At 43.1% G+C, this 18,419-nt stretch overlaps 1 protein-coding gene across 5 annotated transcripts in view; it reads right to left on the reverse strand.

The window, feature by feature from the left end:
- The window catches only part of PER3 (period circadian regulator 3), a 53,955-nt gene that overhangs the window by 20,719 nt on the left and 14,817 nt on the right, over positions 1-18,419 (reverse strand). For all 5 annotated transcript variants that reach the window (XR_012227150.1, XR_012227149.1, XM_073561721.1 and 2 more), the window contains exons 7-15: positions 13,771-13,913; positions 13,043-13,121; positions 12,695-12,801; positions 10,929-11,085; positions 9,828-9,933; positions 7,619-7,747; positions 3,832-3,958; positions 3,432-3,576; positions 2,044-2,168 (exon numbers count right to left, since the gene is read on the reverse strand). Coding sequence is in view for 3 of the 5 variants with exons in the window: in XM_073561721.1 (XP_073417822.1) it covers positions 2,044-2,168; positions 3,432-3,576; positions 3,832-3,958; positions 7,619-7,747; positions 9,828-9,933; positions 10,929-11,085; positions 12,695-12,801; positions 13,043-13,121; positions 13,771-13,913 (1,118 nt within the window). In the remaining 2 variants the exon portion in view is untranslated. The remainder of the gene's footprint in view (positions 1-2,043; positions 2,169-3,431; positions 3,577-3,831; positions 3,959-7,618; positions 7,748-9,827; positions 9,934-10,928; positions 11,086-12,694; positions 12,802-13,042; positions 13,122-13,770; positions 13,914-18,419) is intronic.

Below are 18,419 nucleotides of genomic sequence, written 5' to 3' on the forward strand. Positions count from 1 at the left end.
GTACAATCTCAGCACATTATTTTGCAGTAACAGACCAGGCACATTAAACACCTATACCACCAATCAAAAAGGAAAAGGGATCATCTTATACGCAGGGTTTCGTTTTCAGTGAAGCAAGCTGCAGGCGTCTGGGACACCCGGGGTATGACATAAAGAGAGCGCGGCCTGCGCCACTTCACTGCAGTCCTCAGAAATATAGATGGGCGAACCCGAATAGTAAAGTTCCATACTGTCCCGGTTCGGCAGCCCGGACACCGGGTGTTTGTCACGCTGTCATGTGCATAATAGTGCGCCAAACACCGCTTCTGATCATCCCCGCCGGTCAGAGAGCCGCGGTTCCCACGCTGTATCGGAGGTATAAACTTTACCTCCGGTCACTGGTGTCAGTTGATGGGACTACTGTTCCCATCATCCGATACCTACAGCCGCTAATTACAGTGAGAGTAGTAGCAGCGGATGGGAGTATTCATCTACCACTTCTGTGTTGTAAATAAATATGATAGAAGTAAAAAAAAAAAAAAAAAGGGGGCATGGGTTCCCCCCTATTTTTGATGAACAGCTAGACAAAACTGACAGCTTGGGGGGCTGCAACTATCAGCTTCAACAAGGCTAGTTATCAAGAAAGTAGGGGTCCCTACAATGTTTTTTTAATTATGGAAATAAATAATTTAAAAAAAAAAAAAAAAATGTCCCCCCATTTTTGACAGCTAACCTTGCAAAAGCAGACAGCTGGGAGGTGATATTCTCAGGCTGTAAAGGGGACATTGGATATTGCCTCCCCCAACCCTAAAAATAGCAGCCCGCAGCTGCCAAGAAAAGGCACATCTATTAGATGTGGGGACCCCTCTATTCTTGATAACTAGCCTTGCTGAAGCTGACAGCTGAGGGTTGCAGCCCCCAGCTGTGTCATTGGTCTGGCTGGTTATCAAAAATAGGGGGGGGGGGGGGGGGAACCCATGCCGGATTTTTTTTTCTTTAAACTACCGATTTACAGAGCAGGAGCGGCAAAAGAATATTCCTATCCGCCGCTTCTGTTCTCACTGTAATTTGCGGCAGTAGGTATCGGATGACGGGAGCTGTAGTCCCATCAGCTGACACCAGTGACCAGAGGTAAACTTATCACATCTGAGACCTCACGCTGTTTTGACAGCGTGGGAACCGCGGCACTCTGACCGGCGGGGATGATTTCCCAGCCAACCAGAAGTGGCGTTTGCGGCGCTGTCATGCATATAACAGCGCAGCAGACACTGGAAGATGGGTAGTCTTATACAGAGAGTATATCCCAAACTCTATATTTTAACTAGAAAAGTTGGGGGTCGTCTTATACGCCAGAAAATACGTTATTTTTTTATAGCCATGAGGTTCACGGTATATAACTGGCCTCTTACATAAAATGCAGTGGGAGTATCTGCACACAGAAATCAATGAGAAAAAAATGGGGTTTCTGTAAATACAAAACTTTTAAGATTCAGATAACATAGCAAATATATAGGAAAAAAAAATCATGTTGCCTACTACAATCCTCAGAATAATCAGCACAAACATCCGATTGTGGTTATGGTATATTTATGCCTCTAATCGACTAAACATTGTCATATTGCAAAATTAGAGTAAAGGAAAAATTACATATTAGGGCATGTGCAATAAAAACCCATCACATTAGGGGTGCAAAACCATCTCAATAAAAACCTTCACTTAAAAAAAACAAAAAAAAAAAAAAAAACACTGGTCTGCCTTTACTCTTTGCAAAGCAATATTGTGATAACCCCACCACCTATTCCAAAAGACAGGCAACAGAAATTAAAAAAAAAAAAAAAAAAAAAAAGGAAGAATAGGATATTAATACAAAGCAGATCTACTTCATAAGGTATTTGGCTTTATAAATGGACATTATGATTAGGCAAGTCATCACAGCCATAATATATACAAACATTTGTGTGTTTTTTGTGATGACTTTTCATGAAGTTAAAAAATAAAAATAAATAAAGTGAGTGTTCCCATTGAATAAAGCTGCTCAAACCCCCACACATAGATAGTTTTTACCTTCCAAAGTCTCTAGGTCATTCTGTCCAGGGACACCCTGTTTGTCGTCCTCAGAGGAGGAGGTTGTATTGGTGCAGGACTCACATTTCCTCTTTAAAGCTGGGATGTTGTAGCTTTCCAGATACCTGTGAAGAGGAGAAAAGGAGAATTACAAAATTCTACACACATTACTTATCTTACTGATCCCAAGTTACAACATATATAGTATAGTACAAGATGTATCTCGGTACAGAGTTGTACTCATTTTAGCTGGTGCAGTCACTGTGTACATACATTACTTATCCTGTTCTGATCCTGTGTTACATCCTGTATTATACTCCAGAGCTGCACTCACTATTCTGCTGGTGGAGTCACTGTGTACATACATTACTTATCCTGTACTGATCCTGAGCTACATCCTGTATTCTACCCCAGAGCTGCACTCACTATTCTGCTGGTGTAGTCACTGTGTACATACAATACATTAATTTTCCTGTACTGATCCAGAGTTACATCCTGTATTATACCCCAGAGCTGCACTCACTATTCTGCTGGTTCAGTCACTATGTACATACATTACCGATCCTGTACAGATTCTGCAGTATACCCCAGAGCTGCACTCACTATTCTGCTGGTGCAGTCACTGTATACATAAATTACATTACTGATCCGGAGTTATATCCTGTATTATACTCCAGAGCTGCACTCACTATTCTGATGGTGCAGTCACTGTGTACATACATTACGGATCCTGTACTGATCCTGAGTTACATCCAGTATTATACCCCAGAGCTGCACTCACTGGGCTTATACATTACATTACTTATACTGTAATATACTCCAAAGCTGCACTCACTGGGCTCATACATTACATTATTTATACTGTATTATACTCCAGAGCTGCACTCACTATTCTGATGGTGCATTGTGTACATACATTACTTATCCTGTACTGATCTTCAATTACATGTTGCATTATACTGCTAAGCTGCACTCACGATTCTACAAAATATCTGCTAGAAATAAATCAGCAGACTTTCAGCCACACTCCCTGCTAACACCTTAGCTGTCTAATTGCTCAAATTATTTTGATTTACATGTAGAAATATCAGTAGAGAAAACGTGTGTTGTGGCGCATCATGTTTCTGACACATCAGAGACAGGTTATTTAACTATGTTTGTCCAGAAGTAAAATGCAATCACTAGAATTGGGCTAAGTGTGTGAGCCTGCTGGCCTCCGGTAGGAGTAGCCATCAGCCAGTGATGGTCTGTTCTGTCTGCTCTTTGGCTTTAGATGCAAATAGAGCAGAAAACAAAAATCACATCTGTAAAAAAATTATATTAAAATCTTATCAATCCCAAATGCTGATAATAAATGACCCTAGAAAATGCCAACACTTGTGCCTTACCTAATAATACTGTCCACACAATTGATCTGCTGGTAGGAGGGGATTTGCTGGCCTTTTCTGGAGGCATCGCATGATGACGCAGCTTGTCCCTCCACCATCACATTCTCCTGATGGGGCCTGAAGAAAGCGTTTTGATTCGGTTTGGCTGTTAAAAGAACAAATGATCAGTTCTTTTCATTTCCTTGGTCAACAACCGACAGATTTTTTTTTTTTTATTTTACTACTTCACCACTAGGTGGCACAATTACACTTATTATGGGATAATTATTATTATTGGCACAATGTGGCTACAAGACACTAGTAGGACCTATGGTTGAGTAGGTATGTGCCACACATGTCCACAACTCCGCTTGGGACACTCAGAAACCACATAACCCAAGAAGATGTGGGGTACAATCACCTTTCACAAGCTCCTTGTCCAGCACCTCTCGTCTCTTGGACGGATGTTTACTTCTGGTATCTATGTATGCCTGTTGCCCCATGTCCTTGAGGCGGGTAATGTCTGTGCACACCTTCTTTAATGTCATCTGTAAAAACGAGGGTGGGGGAAAACAAGTCACATAAACCGATGGAGAATGTATTCAAATAATGTATTTATTTTTCTTGTTTATAAAGTGCCATTCATTCCTATATGGTTTTACAGACATCAAGTACCGTATATACTCGAGTATAAGCTGAGGTTTTCAGCACTTTTTTTTTTGCTGGAAAAGACCCCTAGGCTTATACACGAGTCACATTCCCACTTACTAGTTCTCCGCTGCAGTGTGGGTGTTTCCCGGTCTCTCCCACTCATCTGCGGGCGCCTGCAGACTCTGCGAGTGTTCCGGTGACTGCTGACAGGGCTGTTGGGGTCAGCATTAGCACCTGGGCAAGCGTAGGGGTCCTGAGCAAATGGGGACATTGGTACACTAAGGGGGCTAGGTGCCTGTGCCGCAGCTTGCTCAGGCCACCGGTACTTGTGATATTCACCTTTCCCCATTCCACCGCTGCGATTGTCTTCCGAGTCCTCTGGCTGTGACGTTCAGGTAAGAGGGCGCGATGACGTGATTAGTGTGCGCCCACTGCCTGAACAGTCACAGTGCAGAGAGACGGCGACGCTGAGGAGCAGAGGTCAGCTATGAGAGGATGTCATTTTTTTTTGCAGCAGCAATATACGGTATATGGGGATTAGCATAAACTGCATGGAGCATTATATGGGCATCTTATGGGGCCCATCATTAACTTTATGGAGCATTATATGGAGTGTATTTTGTATGGAGCATCTTATGGGGCCCATAATGAACTTAATGAAGCATTATATAGGATGTATTTTGCATGGAGCATTATATGGGGTGTATTTTGTATGGAGGCTCTTATGAGGCCCATCATTAACTTTATGGAGCGTTATATGGATGCATTTCCGACCCTAGGCTTATACTCGAGTCAATAAGTTTTCCCAGTTTTTTGTGTTAAAATTAAGTGCCTCCACTTATACTTGGGTTGGCTTATACTCAAGTATATACAACTGCTCAAAAAAAATAAAGGGAACACTAAAATACCACATCCTAGATATCTCTGAATGAAATATATTCCAGCTGCAAATTTTTATTTATTGTATAGTGGAATGTGTTCAGAACAATTAAACATAATTATCAATGTAAATCAAAATGAATATCCCATGGAGGTCTGGATTTGGAATAATACTCAAAATCAAAGTGGAAAATCAAATTACAGGCTGATCCAACTTCAGTGGAAATGCCTCATGACAAGGAAAAGATGCTCAGTAGTGTGTGTGGCCTCCACGTGCCTGTATGACCTCCCTACAACACCTAGGCATGCTCCTGATGAGGCATCGGATGGTCTCCAAGGGATCTCCTCCCAGACCTGGACTAAAGCATCCGCCAACTCCTGGACAGTCTGTGGTGCAACGTGACGTTGGTGGATGGAGCAAGACATGATGTCCCAGATGTGCTCAATCGGATTCAGGTCTGGGGAATGGGCGGGTCAGTGCATAGCTTCAATGGCTTCATCTTGCAGGAACTGCTTACACACTCCAGCCACATGAGGTCTAGCATTGTCCTGCATTAGGAGGAACCCAGGGCCAACCGCACCAGCATATGGTCTCACAAGGGGTCTGAGGATCTCATCTCAGTACCTAATGGCAGTCAGGCTACCTCTCGCAAGCACATGGAGGGCTGTACGGCCCTCCAAAGAAATGCCACCCCACACCATTAAAGACCTACTGCCACACCGGTCATGCTGAAGGATGTTGCAGGTAGCAGATCGCTCTCCACGGAGTCTCCACACTCTGTCATGTCTGGCACATGTGCTCAGTGTGAACCTGCTTTCATCTGTGAAGAGCACAGAGCACCAGTGGCGAATTTGCCAATCCTGGTGTTCTGTGGTAAATGCCAAGCGTCCTGCACAGTGTTGGGCTGTGAGCACAATCCCCATCTGTGGCTGTGGATGTTGGGCCCTCAGACCATCCTCATGGAGTCGGTTTCTAACCGTTTGTGCAGACACATGCACATTTGTGGCCTGCTGGAGGTCATTTTAAAGAGCTCTGGCAGTGCTCCTCCTATTCAACCTTGCACAAAGGCGGAGGTACCGGTTCTGCTGGTGGGTTGTTGCCCTCCTACGGCCCCCTCCATGTCTCCTGGTGTACTGGCCTAACTCCTGGTAGCTCCTCCAGCCTCTGGACACTACACTAACAGACACAGCAAACAGTCTTGCCACAGCATGCATTGATGTGCCATCCTGGATGAGCTGCACTACCTGAGCCACTTGTGTGGGTTGTAGAGTCCGTCTCACGCTACTACAAGTGTGAAAGCACAACCAATATTCAAAAGTGACCAAAACATCAGCCAGAAAGCATTGGCACTGAGATGTGGTCTGTGGTCCCCACCTGCAGAACCACTCCTTTATTGAGGGTGTCTTGATAATTGCTAATAATTTTCATCTGTTGTCTATTACATTTGCACAACAGAATGTGAAATTGATTGACAATCTGTTGCTTCCTAAGTGGACAGTTTGATTTCACAGAAGTTTGATTTACTTGGAGTTATATTCTGTTGTTTAAGTGTTGCCTTTATTTTTTTTAGCAGTGTATATTATATATACACAGCATATAATAGAGAGTGTGAAAAAAAACACCAAAACATACTAATTATATATTTAGCAAGTGTGTCTACAGCCACATCACAAATATACACAAATACATGCAAATTAATGTGTCAGATTAATCTCTCTGCATGGACAGATTAACCGGTTCAATACATAGAGGAACATCAATCATGCAGGAAAAAAAAAAAAAAAATCTACACCAGAACCAAATTTGCAAATCGAGTATCAAATGTGAACAAACAAGAACAAGGCGGCAGTACGCCGAAACGTACGTTGGGGGACTTTCTCCACATTCGTACACAGGTTACAACTTTTGTTTGTACACATTTGTTTCCCCATGATCTGTACACTATGAACATCTTAGGTTTGCCGCTTCTTTTCAATTATAAATCCTATATGCAATTTATATTATAGTAGTTTATCCATGTGTTGCATTAACACAATACTGGTGGGTCATGGATACATCATATATAGGTAGGATCACTGGATGGTCTCACATCTGTTGCCTGTACTAACTTTTTGTGGGAGTGTGGAGCCACCTGGTGGTTTCCCACTATTTTACAGATTTTAATCAGTGTATGATTTATTTCAATTTCAATAAATTAAATTTGATACAAAATTTTGTTCTGATGTACATTGTTTTTCTATATGATTGTTACAAATTATATATGGTTTATTTTTTTTAAGTTGTTTCCTATTCACACGCACACGTTACAACACGAGGACATTGAAAGGTACTGACGGCATGGTCACAAAATATAGTATATTTTTTAATAACATCATATCAGTCATAGCAAGACTATAAAACACAGAGAAAAGAAAACATCTGCAGAATGGCATTGGAAATTTGTAGGGACTTAAAACATTTGAGGCACTTAAGCAACATAATCCATGGCTGCCACAAGAAGCTGCATGCTGGGGCCAGAGGTGGCGGCATTAGTGCAGGTGGCGGCATTGGCACAATGGCCGGGATGGGGCTCCAAGGTGCCTCTACTACTTCAGGACTGTGACTTATTTCTATGACTGGGAGGGGGAAGATGTTTAAAGGACCAAATATTTAGACACTTCTAATTGATATTCCTTACCGGTTCTTTGTGCATCTCATCCACACAATTGCCATTGGAATCACTGGACGAGGCCATGCTTATGTAATGTTCATAAGAGCCGTTGCTTCCCAGACTCCCGTAGCCGCTGGAGCCATTGTTGTGAACAGGCTGCATGGAAACGATTGAAGATGTCAAATCCGGCCAAATTATACATAAAAAGGACACAACATGCAATGATAATTGCTGCACAATCAATCTAAATCTGCGACAAAAAGCAAAATGTATATCTGTGCCGCCATCTTGCAGACCACAGCACATGATATACATGGTGCATATGACAGTTTAACCAAGTACTGATGTGCCCTGTATTGTAGGATGACACTAGGGGGCATATGATAAGTCACTGGGCCCCCCACATGGAGCCTCTGCATGCCCCCCATATGTAGGATTCTGGCAAGCTGGCTTTCTTTACCCGTCTCCTCTCCTAGTTCTCCTGGAAATGAAACCTTAATTTATTGAGCATGTACATTATTGTTCATCCAACCTGAACCTCGTTCCCTAGCAGTATCCTATTAGAACGATCATTCAGAAAATGCTCAGGTCAGCCCAGAAATGGCTGATAACAGGGAACAAAAGATTGCATTCAAAAAAGCATCCACTGGAGAGCAGTAAAAAGTTTAGAAGAAGTCTGTTTAAAGTCTTATGAGAGGGGTCTACAGAAGTGTAGCACTTGGAGCATTTACATCTCCAAAGTGGGTCATTGGATTGTGTAACCATGAAATATAAGAGTCATTTACTTTTCTTTTGAAGATCAAAGTCCTTATCGATCAGTGTGAATGGTGACGTGTATACAGGAGAGGATTATTACAGGGGAAGAAGTATTATCAATGCTGACACAGGGTCATTGCTATACATAAAATTACATAAGAGTTTACTTCAAGGAATTAGTGTGGAGGGCTCGTCATCAGATAAAGGAGTCTACTGGTGTCTCTCCTTGTCAGCAATGCAAATCTTTCTCCAGTCCTGTATGTCTACTATCAGCCTAAGGGCGCCGCAAGATGGCCGTATAAAACCGGACTGAGCTCAGGCCGCAATGCTCGGAATAGCCGCAGCTCTGCCAATCTGAGCGTGAACACTGCATAGAAATAGGAAGCGGTCACGCTCGGATTGGGAGAGCCGTTGGCCAGTCTCAGCATTATGGTCCAATTTGGTAAGCTGTACAAAATAAATAAAAAATGAACAAGAATGTTTCCATCCATTGACAGCAAGGAACGTTCATGGAAATTGTGAGGAACCGACTCAGAAAGTTATAAAGTTTCATTCTTGCCAAATAAAATGCTTGTTTTTTTTTTTTTGTTTTTTTTTTCAGTAACACTCAAGACTGGAGCGAGAGAGAGAAAATTTATAATAGAAAATTTTCTTCTAAAAAAAACAAAAAAAATTGGAACATTTTATTTCCAAGCTTCTATTGGAACCTTTCAACAAAGTATTGCGTGCTCTTTTCAGTACTTGTGTGGCTTGACACATGTCCCATTGTATGCAAAAAGAGAAAACAACCTATAGAGAAAAGAACTGGAGACAAAGCCAAAGCCGAGTGGCATTTCTTATAGGCAGCAGAAGGCTGCAGATACAGATCCATGTGATGGCACTGAGTCACCGCGCACGCTGCTGGCAGATTGGTCAGGGAAATGTGTCCTATGTAAGACGACCGGATATTAGCAGCTCAGTGCGGCGGGCAGTGATGTAATACGCCATTCTTCCCTGCAGTGGCAAATTACCTTTCACAGTGACAGTGGAGGAAAGCAACAATGGAGGACCTTTCAGAGACTGCCTGGAAACAATCACCCTGGCCTAAATACACCCTAAAAAAACAATTCTCTTCTCATTTATTTACTTGTTTACATAATCGCTTTGTTCTGAGACACCATAAATACTTGGCGGACTAAAAACTATGTTCTGCAAAACTTCTTACACCAATGTAACGCTGGACGCCGACCATAGCCACAGAGAAGGAATGAGGACCAAGAGAGGTGATCAGACTGCATGGCAAAGGAGACTTGCAGGAATAACACTGCCAGCCCTTCAGAGGAAGCCCCCCCAACTTCCAAAAAGGCATCAGATGAATGAGAAACCCTGCCGACATTTATCTAATGTGAGTAGGGGGCCCTTTAGTTTTCCGAGAAGAACTGGAAATGAAAGGAATACTACACCGCCTAAACGTTTAATAGTTCATTAACACTGACTGTACCTGCAGAAGTACTTTGTAGATCTGTCCTTGCAATTCCTTAATCTCCTTGTCAACGTTGTTAATTTCTGTGCTTCGGGCAGCAAAGACGTCTTCATTGAGGGGACCCCTATAAAAAAAAAAAAAAAAAAAATTGAAATTAGTTGAGTTTATAGAAATCAGACTTTACATTCACTACTGTCAAACCAAATTATATAACTATGAAATTGTCCATTAGTACAGTCCCATTCCTCTAGCCACAATCGTGGTCTGTAGCCTCTGCATGAGAGCGGCAGTAGCGCCTCTTGTCTGGCTTTTCTTCTAATTAGCCACCTGGCCGCAACTTAACATAACCGTGCCAAGTTGGATAATCAAAAGAGAAGCAGTGGATGTAAGGCTAGTTTCACACTAGCATATGGCCAAGCTGCGGAGGGATGCGGACTTCCTCAATGAAGCTCCGCCCACGGCCACATCTCCTCCGGTCAGCTCCACCTATGCCGGCATGCGGACCCTATCTTTAGCATTGGGTATACAGGCCGTGCCGATGTATGCGGAAGGCTCCGCATGCGTCGTTTTGAAAGTGCGGCGACCTGCGCCGAACGCAACGAATTGCATTTTGGTGCGTCGCCGCACCCTCAAAACAATGCATGCGGAGGCTTCCGCATATATCGGCACAGCCTGCATACCCAATGCTAAAGATAGGATGTGCACGCCGCATGAAGACGTAGGCGGAGCTGACCGGAGGAGGTGCGGCCGTGGGCGGAGCTTCACGGAGGAAGTCTGTATCCCTCCGCAGCTCGGTCATACACTAGTGTGAAACTAGCCTAAGAGGTGATACTCCTGCTTCTGTGCAGCAGCCACAGGCCGATGGTATGAGACATGAGAATCGATTTGGGCCAACTCTACTCATGAGCAATTACATTAGTGATCACTTTATATTCACAGTCATTAATAGTGGTGTTCCCCTTTCCATAGATGGACCGATTGCCAGGGGTCCAAGCAGCTATAGGAAAGTAGTAAAACATGGTGCCAGTTGCTGCACAGAGTAATACAGTCACCCCGAGACCTACATAGTTAGAGCTATCTCTGATCAGCAATCTAGGGAGCCCCTCTGATGATACTTACGTTCTGACTTTGTGCCGACCAATGATGAACGCCACTTTTCTGCTCCAGGGGTTTACGAAGCTCGACCAGCTGGTGTCCAGGGTGATGTAGTCACCATTTTGAGTGCAAAACCTAATTGGGGAATGCTCGAACGGAGGCTGCCCGGCATACTTTAGGACTGAAGGAAACAGGATGAGAGAAAGGAGATGTTTTACTATTACATATGATTGCCTACGCCAAACCCAAGAGCAACACATGATGAGTAATACATATCTAAATTCTAGTGCAGCTGCAAAGTCTCAGGTTGATGTGGGATGGCATGAGAATACATAGGTGTGTGGTTTTTCAAAAGACAGCAGGGAAACCTTCTTTATAGAAAATTATCACAGTGCACAGAAGAAAAAATTAAATCAGATATCCATGTGATGACATCCAGTCTATCATTCACCTGACCCGGAGGTCAAGTAGTGGTCTAAAAGTACATTTTCAACCCAATACCTGCTCTTTTTCTCTCCATTTTTGCACCTACCCATTTGCTTTCTACAAGTGAAAAAAATGCTGAGAATACACTGAAATAACGCTGAACGAAGTGACATGCTGCAAAAACGCAGCAGTTTTCCAAATCAGGCAGGAAAGAAAACAAAACCAAATGTGCATGAGAGTTCTGAAATATTAGACTTTGCTGGTACTATAAAGGCTGCGTTCATACGTAGCGTTTTTAAACGTGTGATTTGCCACGAAAAAGCAAAAAAGTATCCTATGCAATCCTATGGGATTCCGCAATGCTGTGCTAATGCTGCGGATTTTTCTGCGGCGGAATTGCATGGCGGAAAAATACGCAGCATGCTCATTAATTTTGCGGAATTGCAGCGATTCCGCCCACATAGGAATGCATTGTTCTGCTTACTTTCCGCATGTGGCTGTGCCCACCCAGGGGGTGGAGGAAAGGAGATTCTCCTCCAGGCTCTGGGTACCATATCCCTGCAAAAAATAGAATTAAAATAAATAGTCATATTCCCACCTTCTGATGTCCCTCGCAGCGTCACAAGGCCTCCGCGATGCTCCCGGCAGGTCCCGTTCCCAGTGATGCAATGCGGCAATGACCTTTGATGATGTCGCGGTCTCGCGAGACCGCGACGTCAAAGGTCATTGGCGCAATGCACCACTGGGAACGGGACCTGCCGGGAGCATCGCGATGATCAGGGACGCTGCACGGGACACTGGAAGGTAAGAAAAACACGATTTTTTTTTTTTTTTTTTTTTTAATTATTTTTAACATTAGATCTTTTTACTTGTGATGCTGCATAGGCAGCCTCAATTGTAAAAAGTTGGTCACACTTGTCAAACACTATGTTTGACGAGTGTGACCAACCTATCAGTTTGCCAAGCGATGCTACAGATCGCTTGGAAAACGCTAGCATTCTGCAAGCTAATTAGGCTTGCAAATCGCTAGCTTTTCCACGGGAAATAGGCGAAAATTAAAATGCTTGTATATTTCCCGCGGAATGGAATTCCGCAACATGTGCACATAGCCTAAACCGCAGCTTTAAATTTATTTTAAAAAAAATTAAGAAAAAATGCAATTTGTGAACATAGCCTTATTGCACTTTTCCTTCAGATATTACTGTCTGGATAATAGGGGGCATTTTAGAAACCATAATCATCCATACACATCAGGATGTTGCAGCTAGATAGTGCAAAGAGTGGGATATTACATCGAGACGTTTAGCAAAATCTCAGTGTCAAAAAGTACAACCCTCTCCCAATTGTTACGAAAAATAACTTACTTTTCCTGTGCATGGCCAGCATCAAATTACGATCTTCAGGGTGCAAGTATGTTAACACCGAGGTTCCTACCAGGTCCTGTGGCAAGTAACCCAATAATGGTACGGCTCTAAAAGAGAGAATACGGTAGAAAATGACTCAAACTGCAAAAATGAAGCCTCCTAACAGTATCTGGGTCACAAGGAGTTAATAAATTCTGGGTACACGAGGTGACAATGCCCACAATGAAGAGACCTGCACATACGCAACAACTGTGGTGACCTCAGAGACGGTCATTACATGACTCAGAGCTGCGCTGCTGAAAGCCATTGCTACACACAGAATAGAAGGAGAAAAACACAACAACTCACCGGTCGTCTACCTCCAGAAACATGCAGCCGGGCGTGTGTGTGGTGGTAAATATCCGCTTATCCAGGGGGATTCTGGGGGCTGCAAGAAGAATATACATCAGTCTTATAAGCAGCCCTTCTGAAGGCATAATAAATCTGTGATTATCCTGATGGTGGTCTCTAATAGGGTAAATGAGCCCTCTCAATGTATATTGATGGCCTGTCTGATCGGTAAGGGCTTGGCCAGTGACCGCAGCACCCAGGGAACCCACTGTGGATGAGAGTCCACACAGCCATATTTCCACTGGTGACGTGTCATACATGTATGGCAGATATGCACGGCACATGTCCATACAGCACAGGTGCAGGCTGCATTAAACAGAGCTCCGATTGGCATCTAGATGGTTAACCGATGCAATGTCAAAGGATGAGAGTGGTATCTAAGAGGTAGGAAACAAGGGTAGGTATCCCCATTGATGCTCACCGGCCTCGTCACAAGTTGTAGGGTGCCGATGGCATGGTCATGGCATGGGGGGGGGGGGGGGGGGTGGGGGGCGCTTGCTTAAGACCCCAGTATCTGCCATGTTTGTATAATCATACTGGTACTTTTATGATACGAGCAACCTAGTGAGATTTCAGGCTCATATCCCCCAATAAAAGCAATATTACTTAATCAAATAATAGGGTAGAGCTCCACCGATCACATACAGACAACCCGTCCTAATGACAGAAGTTTTGTCTCCACTTACCCTCATATCCCGAGTGAATCTTTTCCACCAATGCGAGGCAACAAGGCTCTGGCTCAACATCAGGAGAACTGCGGACTCTGACACAGTAGGGTGTCATTCGGTAGGGATTGTATCGGACTTCGTGATCCTGGTCCTTGCCATTTCTGAAAAAAATTAAATTGCAATCCTTGATGACGTTAACGCTAAATGAATACATTAACTAAAGTTTGAGAAAACCCTCCCGACTGCTGACATGTAGAGCCAAAGGCCATGGATATGCAGCGGCCCAAATCTGGTAACAAGCTCTGCAAGTGGCGCATTTTCAATTCTTAAGTTATTGAAATAGTTTCCATTCAATGATGGCAACCAGAGATCTTGAAGATAAGGAATTAAAATGCAGACACAAAAGGTAAAGCAAGAGTGAAGTGGAGCAGAAGTGACAAGGAGGGGAGAAAAACTACAGTCAGGCTAGACAGATTTCTGTATGAAGTCTGTAATCATGGACACACATAGGGTAGCACGTCTTTAGACCAAGGCTATATGCAGTTTACGATGGGGGTCGCAGGTGCGAGTTCGGTGCCTACCATCTTCTTGCAATGCCGCCTTCCTGCTTGCTTCCTCTCTCCCAGCTTCGGAGGGCAGAGCAAAGTACTGCAGTGTGCAGGTCTTGGGACTCCCTGACCATTCCCGATGACTGCACACTGCAGTACTTTGTTCTGCCCTCAAGAGGGCAGAGAAGTATGTCTGCGCAGAAGTGCGATGCCGGGAGCGATAAAGCAAGCAGGAGAACGACGTCACAAAGAGATGGGAGGTGCTGGACCAAGACCTGCGACACCCATCGGACCGGACCGCATCAGACCGCTCCCCCCGGGTGAGTATAATAAAACTTATGTTTCTTATCTTGCAGGTCGGACCGGTGGCTTATTATCTACAGCATTACAGAATGCTGTAGATAAGCCCTGAAAGGTGGTGGCCGCAGCTTATAGCGGCCAAAGCAGGTGTACTTTAAAGACCAAGTTCCAGCATTATGTAATGAGCAGACAGCAATGACCGGAGAGGATGAGAGCCCTGCTGGAACAGGAGGTAACATTACATTGCATTGTACAGAAGGACGTGTCCGTTGCAGACAATAAAGGGTTTATTTTAGGATCCTGCAATCTATTTTCATCAATGTCTGTCTTTGCATAAAGCCGGCGGTTTAGCTACTTGACTATACTTTCACTTGCTGTGATAATACGAGGCTAAAAATGACGGGTCTCCTGTCTTTTCAGCAGAAGGTCGGCGCTTCCATTGTGAAGGCTGCAGATGCGGCATTTTTTGTGTAACGTGTTCTTGCCACTTTCTGGCATACGGTTATGTAAGAAGAATAGAGGAGGGGAGGCATGGCTTGTCCGCGCTTAATTGCTAGTTGCTTTGATGAGAGATTGATTGAAAAGGAAATAGTGTTCAACAAGTAATGGGATTAAAGAGCAGCGGCTCCAAGTGTTACCACAAGTGCACAAAAGGAGTCGGCACTTAGAAGACCCGCTGTCGGCACTGATCTCTAATGGGCTGATTAGTGCAGATGGAGGAGACGATTCCAATAATTATTACTGTTACTGCTGCACAAATGGGAGAAATCACATGTCCAGCCATGAGCTAAATAAAGCAGGCAACACACTGAAGATTGTGGCCACAGAAATACTTGGCCAAAAGCTATCCCTCGTACACATGCACTTATACCTGGGCAGGTAGGTGTTCCCAGGCAAATTTACAATCAAAAGTACAACTTTCTCCTAACATGCTGTTAGCAGAAAATTGAAATACCTCTATACATGTTATAAGGTCAGACTGTACTGACGAAATTGGTGGGTGAGGGGTCTAATACTGGAGGTACCAGGGGTGCTGAGGTAAGAAGAAGAGGCTGTTCACACTACTGTCCACCCTGTCTATCAGATCGAAATACTGGATATACCAGTGGTTCGGGGGGAAGAAGAGGCTGCTCACATTGCTGGACATCAGATCTAATACTGGAGACACCAGTGGTTCGATTTAAAACTGGATATACCAGGGAAGCTGCGGTAAGAAGAGGCTGCTCATGCTGCTGTCCACCCTGTCTATCTGATCTATCACTGGATATACCATGGAAGCTGCGGTAATAAGAGGTTGCCGACACTGCTGTCCACCCTATCGATCTATCTGATCAATCACTGGATATACCAGGGAAGCTTGTGTAAGAAGAAGAGGTTGCTCCCACTGCTGTCCACCCTGTCTGATCAATCACTGGATATACCAGGGAAGCTGCGGTAAGAAGAGGTTGCTCATGCTGCTGTCCACCCTGTCTGTCCAACTATTGAGCGGATGCTGTACTGTCAGGGTTAGACCCCATATCATGTTAAGCCCCACCCATTTATCCCTCAAAGGCCCCTGTCTTTTATCCCTGGGTGTTTGCATTCAGTCATTACTTTTTTCGTCATCAATTTCTCAGTTTAGTTCATTTTAAAGATTCTAAACATGAGTTACAAAGGAGTTAACGCAGCGTGTAAAGTTGCCCTTCGGCCGTCAATGTACTGACGTTTGCTGCGAGATACAAATAAAACAGGACAAAACTTAATTTACAAGACTATCATTATTATGCCAGCGCAGGACCATGTGACTCTCACTAAATGCTCCTAGATAAAGCAGCTGTTGATCTAATCGTCTCAACATGAGGCAATTACTATTATGTAATTACACATATCAAGGCGGTGGGGTGGCAGTGAATGCCAGGCGAGCACTTGTATCTTTCAGCATCTGAACTAATTTAATACATAAAAATAAGAAAATACTATCTATATTCTTCCGATAAAACCAAAAAAGGCCTCTTCTAAAGCACAAAAATATATAATATATATATATATATATATATATATATATATATATATATATATATATATATATATATATATATATATATATATATATATAATTAGTGGCTTCAAAAAATTCAGTTAGATGGCCATTTTCAGATCATCCACTATCAGGTGTCAGTAGAATAGATATTTTATCTAGCAACACATGTCACTTTACAGCCTGTTGTGAAACTCAATTCCAAATGCTTTTTTTCTTCATGTACAGAAATATATAAATTTTTTTTAAATCGTTCAATTATATGGTCATTTTTAGATTGGCAACTTGATTTCAGTAGGATGGACATTTTGTACAGCAAGACATCTTACATTTACATTACACTTTATAGACTGCTGCGATCACTAGTAGGAATGAGGTTTCTGAAAGCACTACCATATATTGGAACCTAGATAAGCAACTTTCCCACTGATGATAGCGGGGGGGGGTGTATTTCTAATTGTAATCACACTAAATTTGTTTAAAAAAAAAAAAAAAATGTATTTTACATTCTGAAAGATCGTTCTTGTGCACTAATCGTACTGGGATTAAAGGCGCACTACAAGAAGGTGCTGATACACAGTACTAAAACTAAAGCAGAAAGAGAGAAGGTTTTTCTCTATTCCTGCTGTGCTGTAGGCACCCATTTTATCTGAACTGTTCCTTTAAATTAACTGCACATGGAAAGTTCTCAGTTAAAGAGGATTACTTAACTGGAATATCTCGCACTCATTAACAGCAGCAGTTGGGAGAATTGGGTCTGAAACAATAATTTCATGCTCTGCTCAGTGCCTTTCATCAGAAGTGCCTCTTAGTGTTATTTATAGATTAGACAGAACATCAATATTCCCAAAAAAAGACCACCGCTCACACCGATGCGACCGTCGCAATGACTCATTAGCAGGTCGACATTTATTGTACAGGAGGGGTGTAACAAAGAGGCGCGGGAGAGTACCACGTACCTGATGCATCCTAGTAAAGGACTGCATTAATAGCCTCAAAAAAATAAAAATCATTCTGATATTCTGCATGTGAGAATAATCCCGTATCTATAGACCTAGTAGCAGCCAGATTATTAGAAAGTCATTGTAAAGTATGTAAAATGCTTTTGTTAGAAAGACAAAATTATTTTTCTCTGCTCAGTCATCTGCTTCTAGTTAAATGATAATCTAGAACTTGTTTCCAGAACTTTGCTTTTCTGAATTATTAGATGCTAGAATAAGGGAATGTCCTCTACTTGTGCCTTTCTAAATATCACTCTAGTGATATATGTACAAAGTGTAGTTTTTTTTGTTTTTTTTAATCCAATATTCGATCATCCAGAAACTATTTCCATTTTCAAGCAAAAGACCTGGAAATGTAATTATATTATGAGTTTCTAGTGTAAAATAATCATCCCCTCTAGAAATCTTTTTCTGTTTTAAGCCTGTAAAGACCAGGCCTATGTTTGTGTCGCCATATTTTGAAAGGCAAAAGTTTTAGATTGGTGATGTCGATGTAGACGGCACAAGCTACTGAGCTCACCGACTGACTGCAGCGGTCACTTGCACTGCGGTGCAGATGTCATTACTGCAGACTGTCGAAAAAAAAAAAAAGTCAGTGGCAGTGGCTGGGAGGCAGCATTAGACCTGGGGGTTGTGTTTGTTATGTGGTGTAGTGACCACTGTGTCAGCTAGGGGGCGCTGTGTGGGTGTCCCAGGACAGGCGTATAAGCATTTCCAGTGTCCTCATCGGAGTAGGATGCTGAAGGATCGTAATGTATCTCAAGGTGGGTGGCCTTGAGATGAAGGCTTGCTTATGTGCTG

This window comes from Dendrobates tinctorius, unplaced genomic scaffold, assembly GCF_039654945.1.
Source record: "Dendrobates tinctorius isolate UK_male_01 unplaced genomic scaffold, ASM3965494v1 ptg000326l, whole genome shotgun sequence".
In the NCBI taxonomy this organism is placed as follows: domain Eukaryota; kingdom Metazoa; phylum Chordata; class Amphibia; order Anura; family Dendrobatidae; genus Dendrobates; species Dendrobates tinctorius.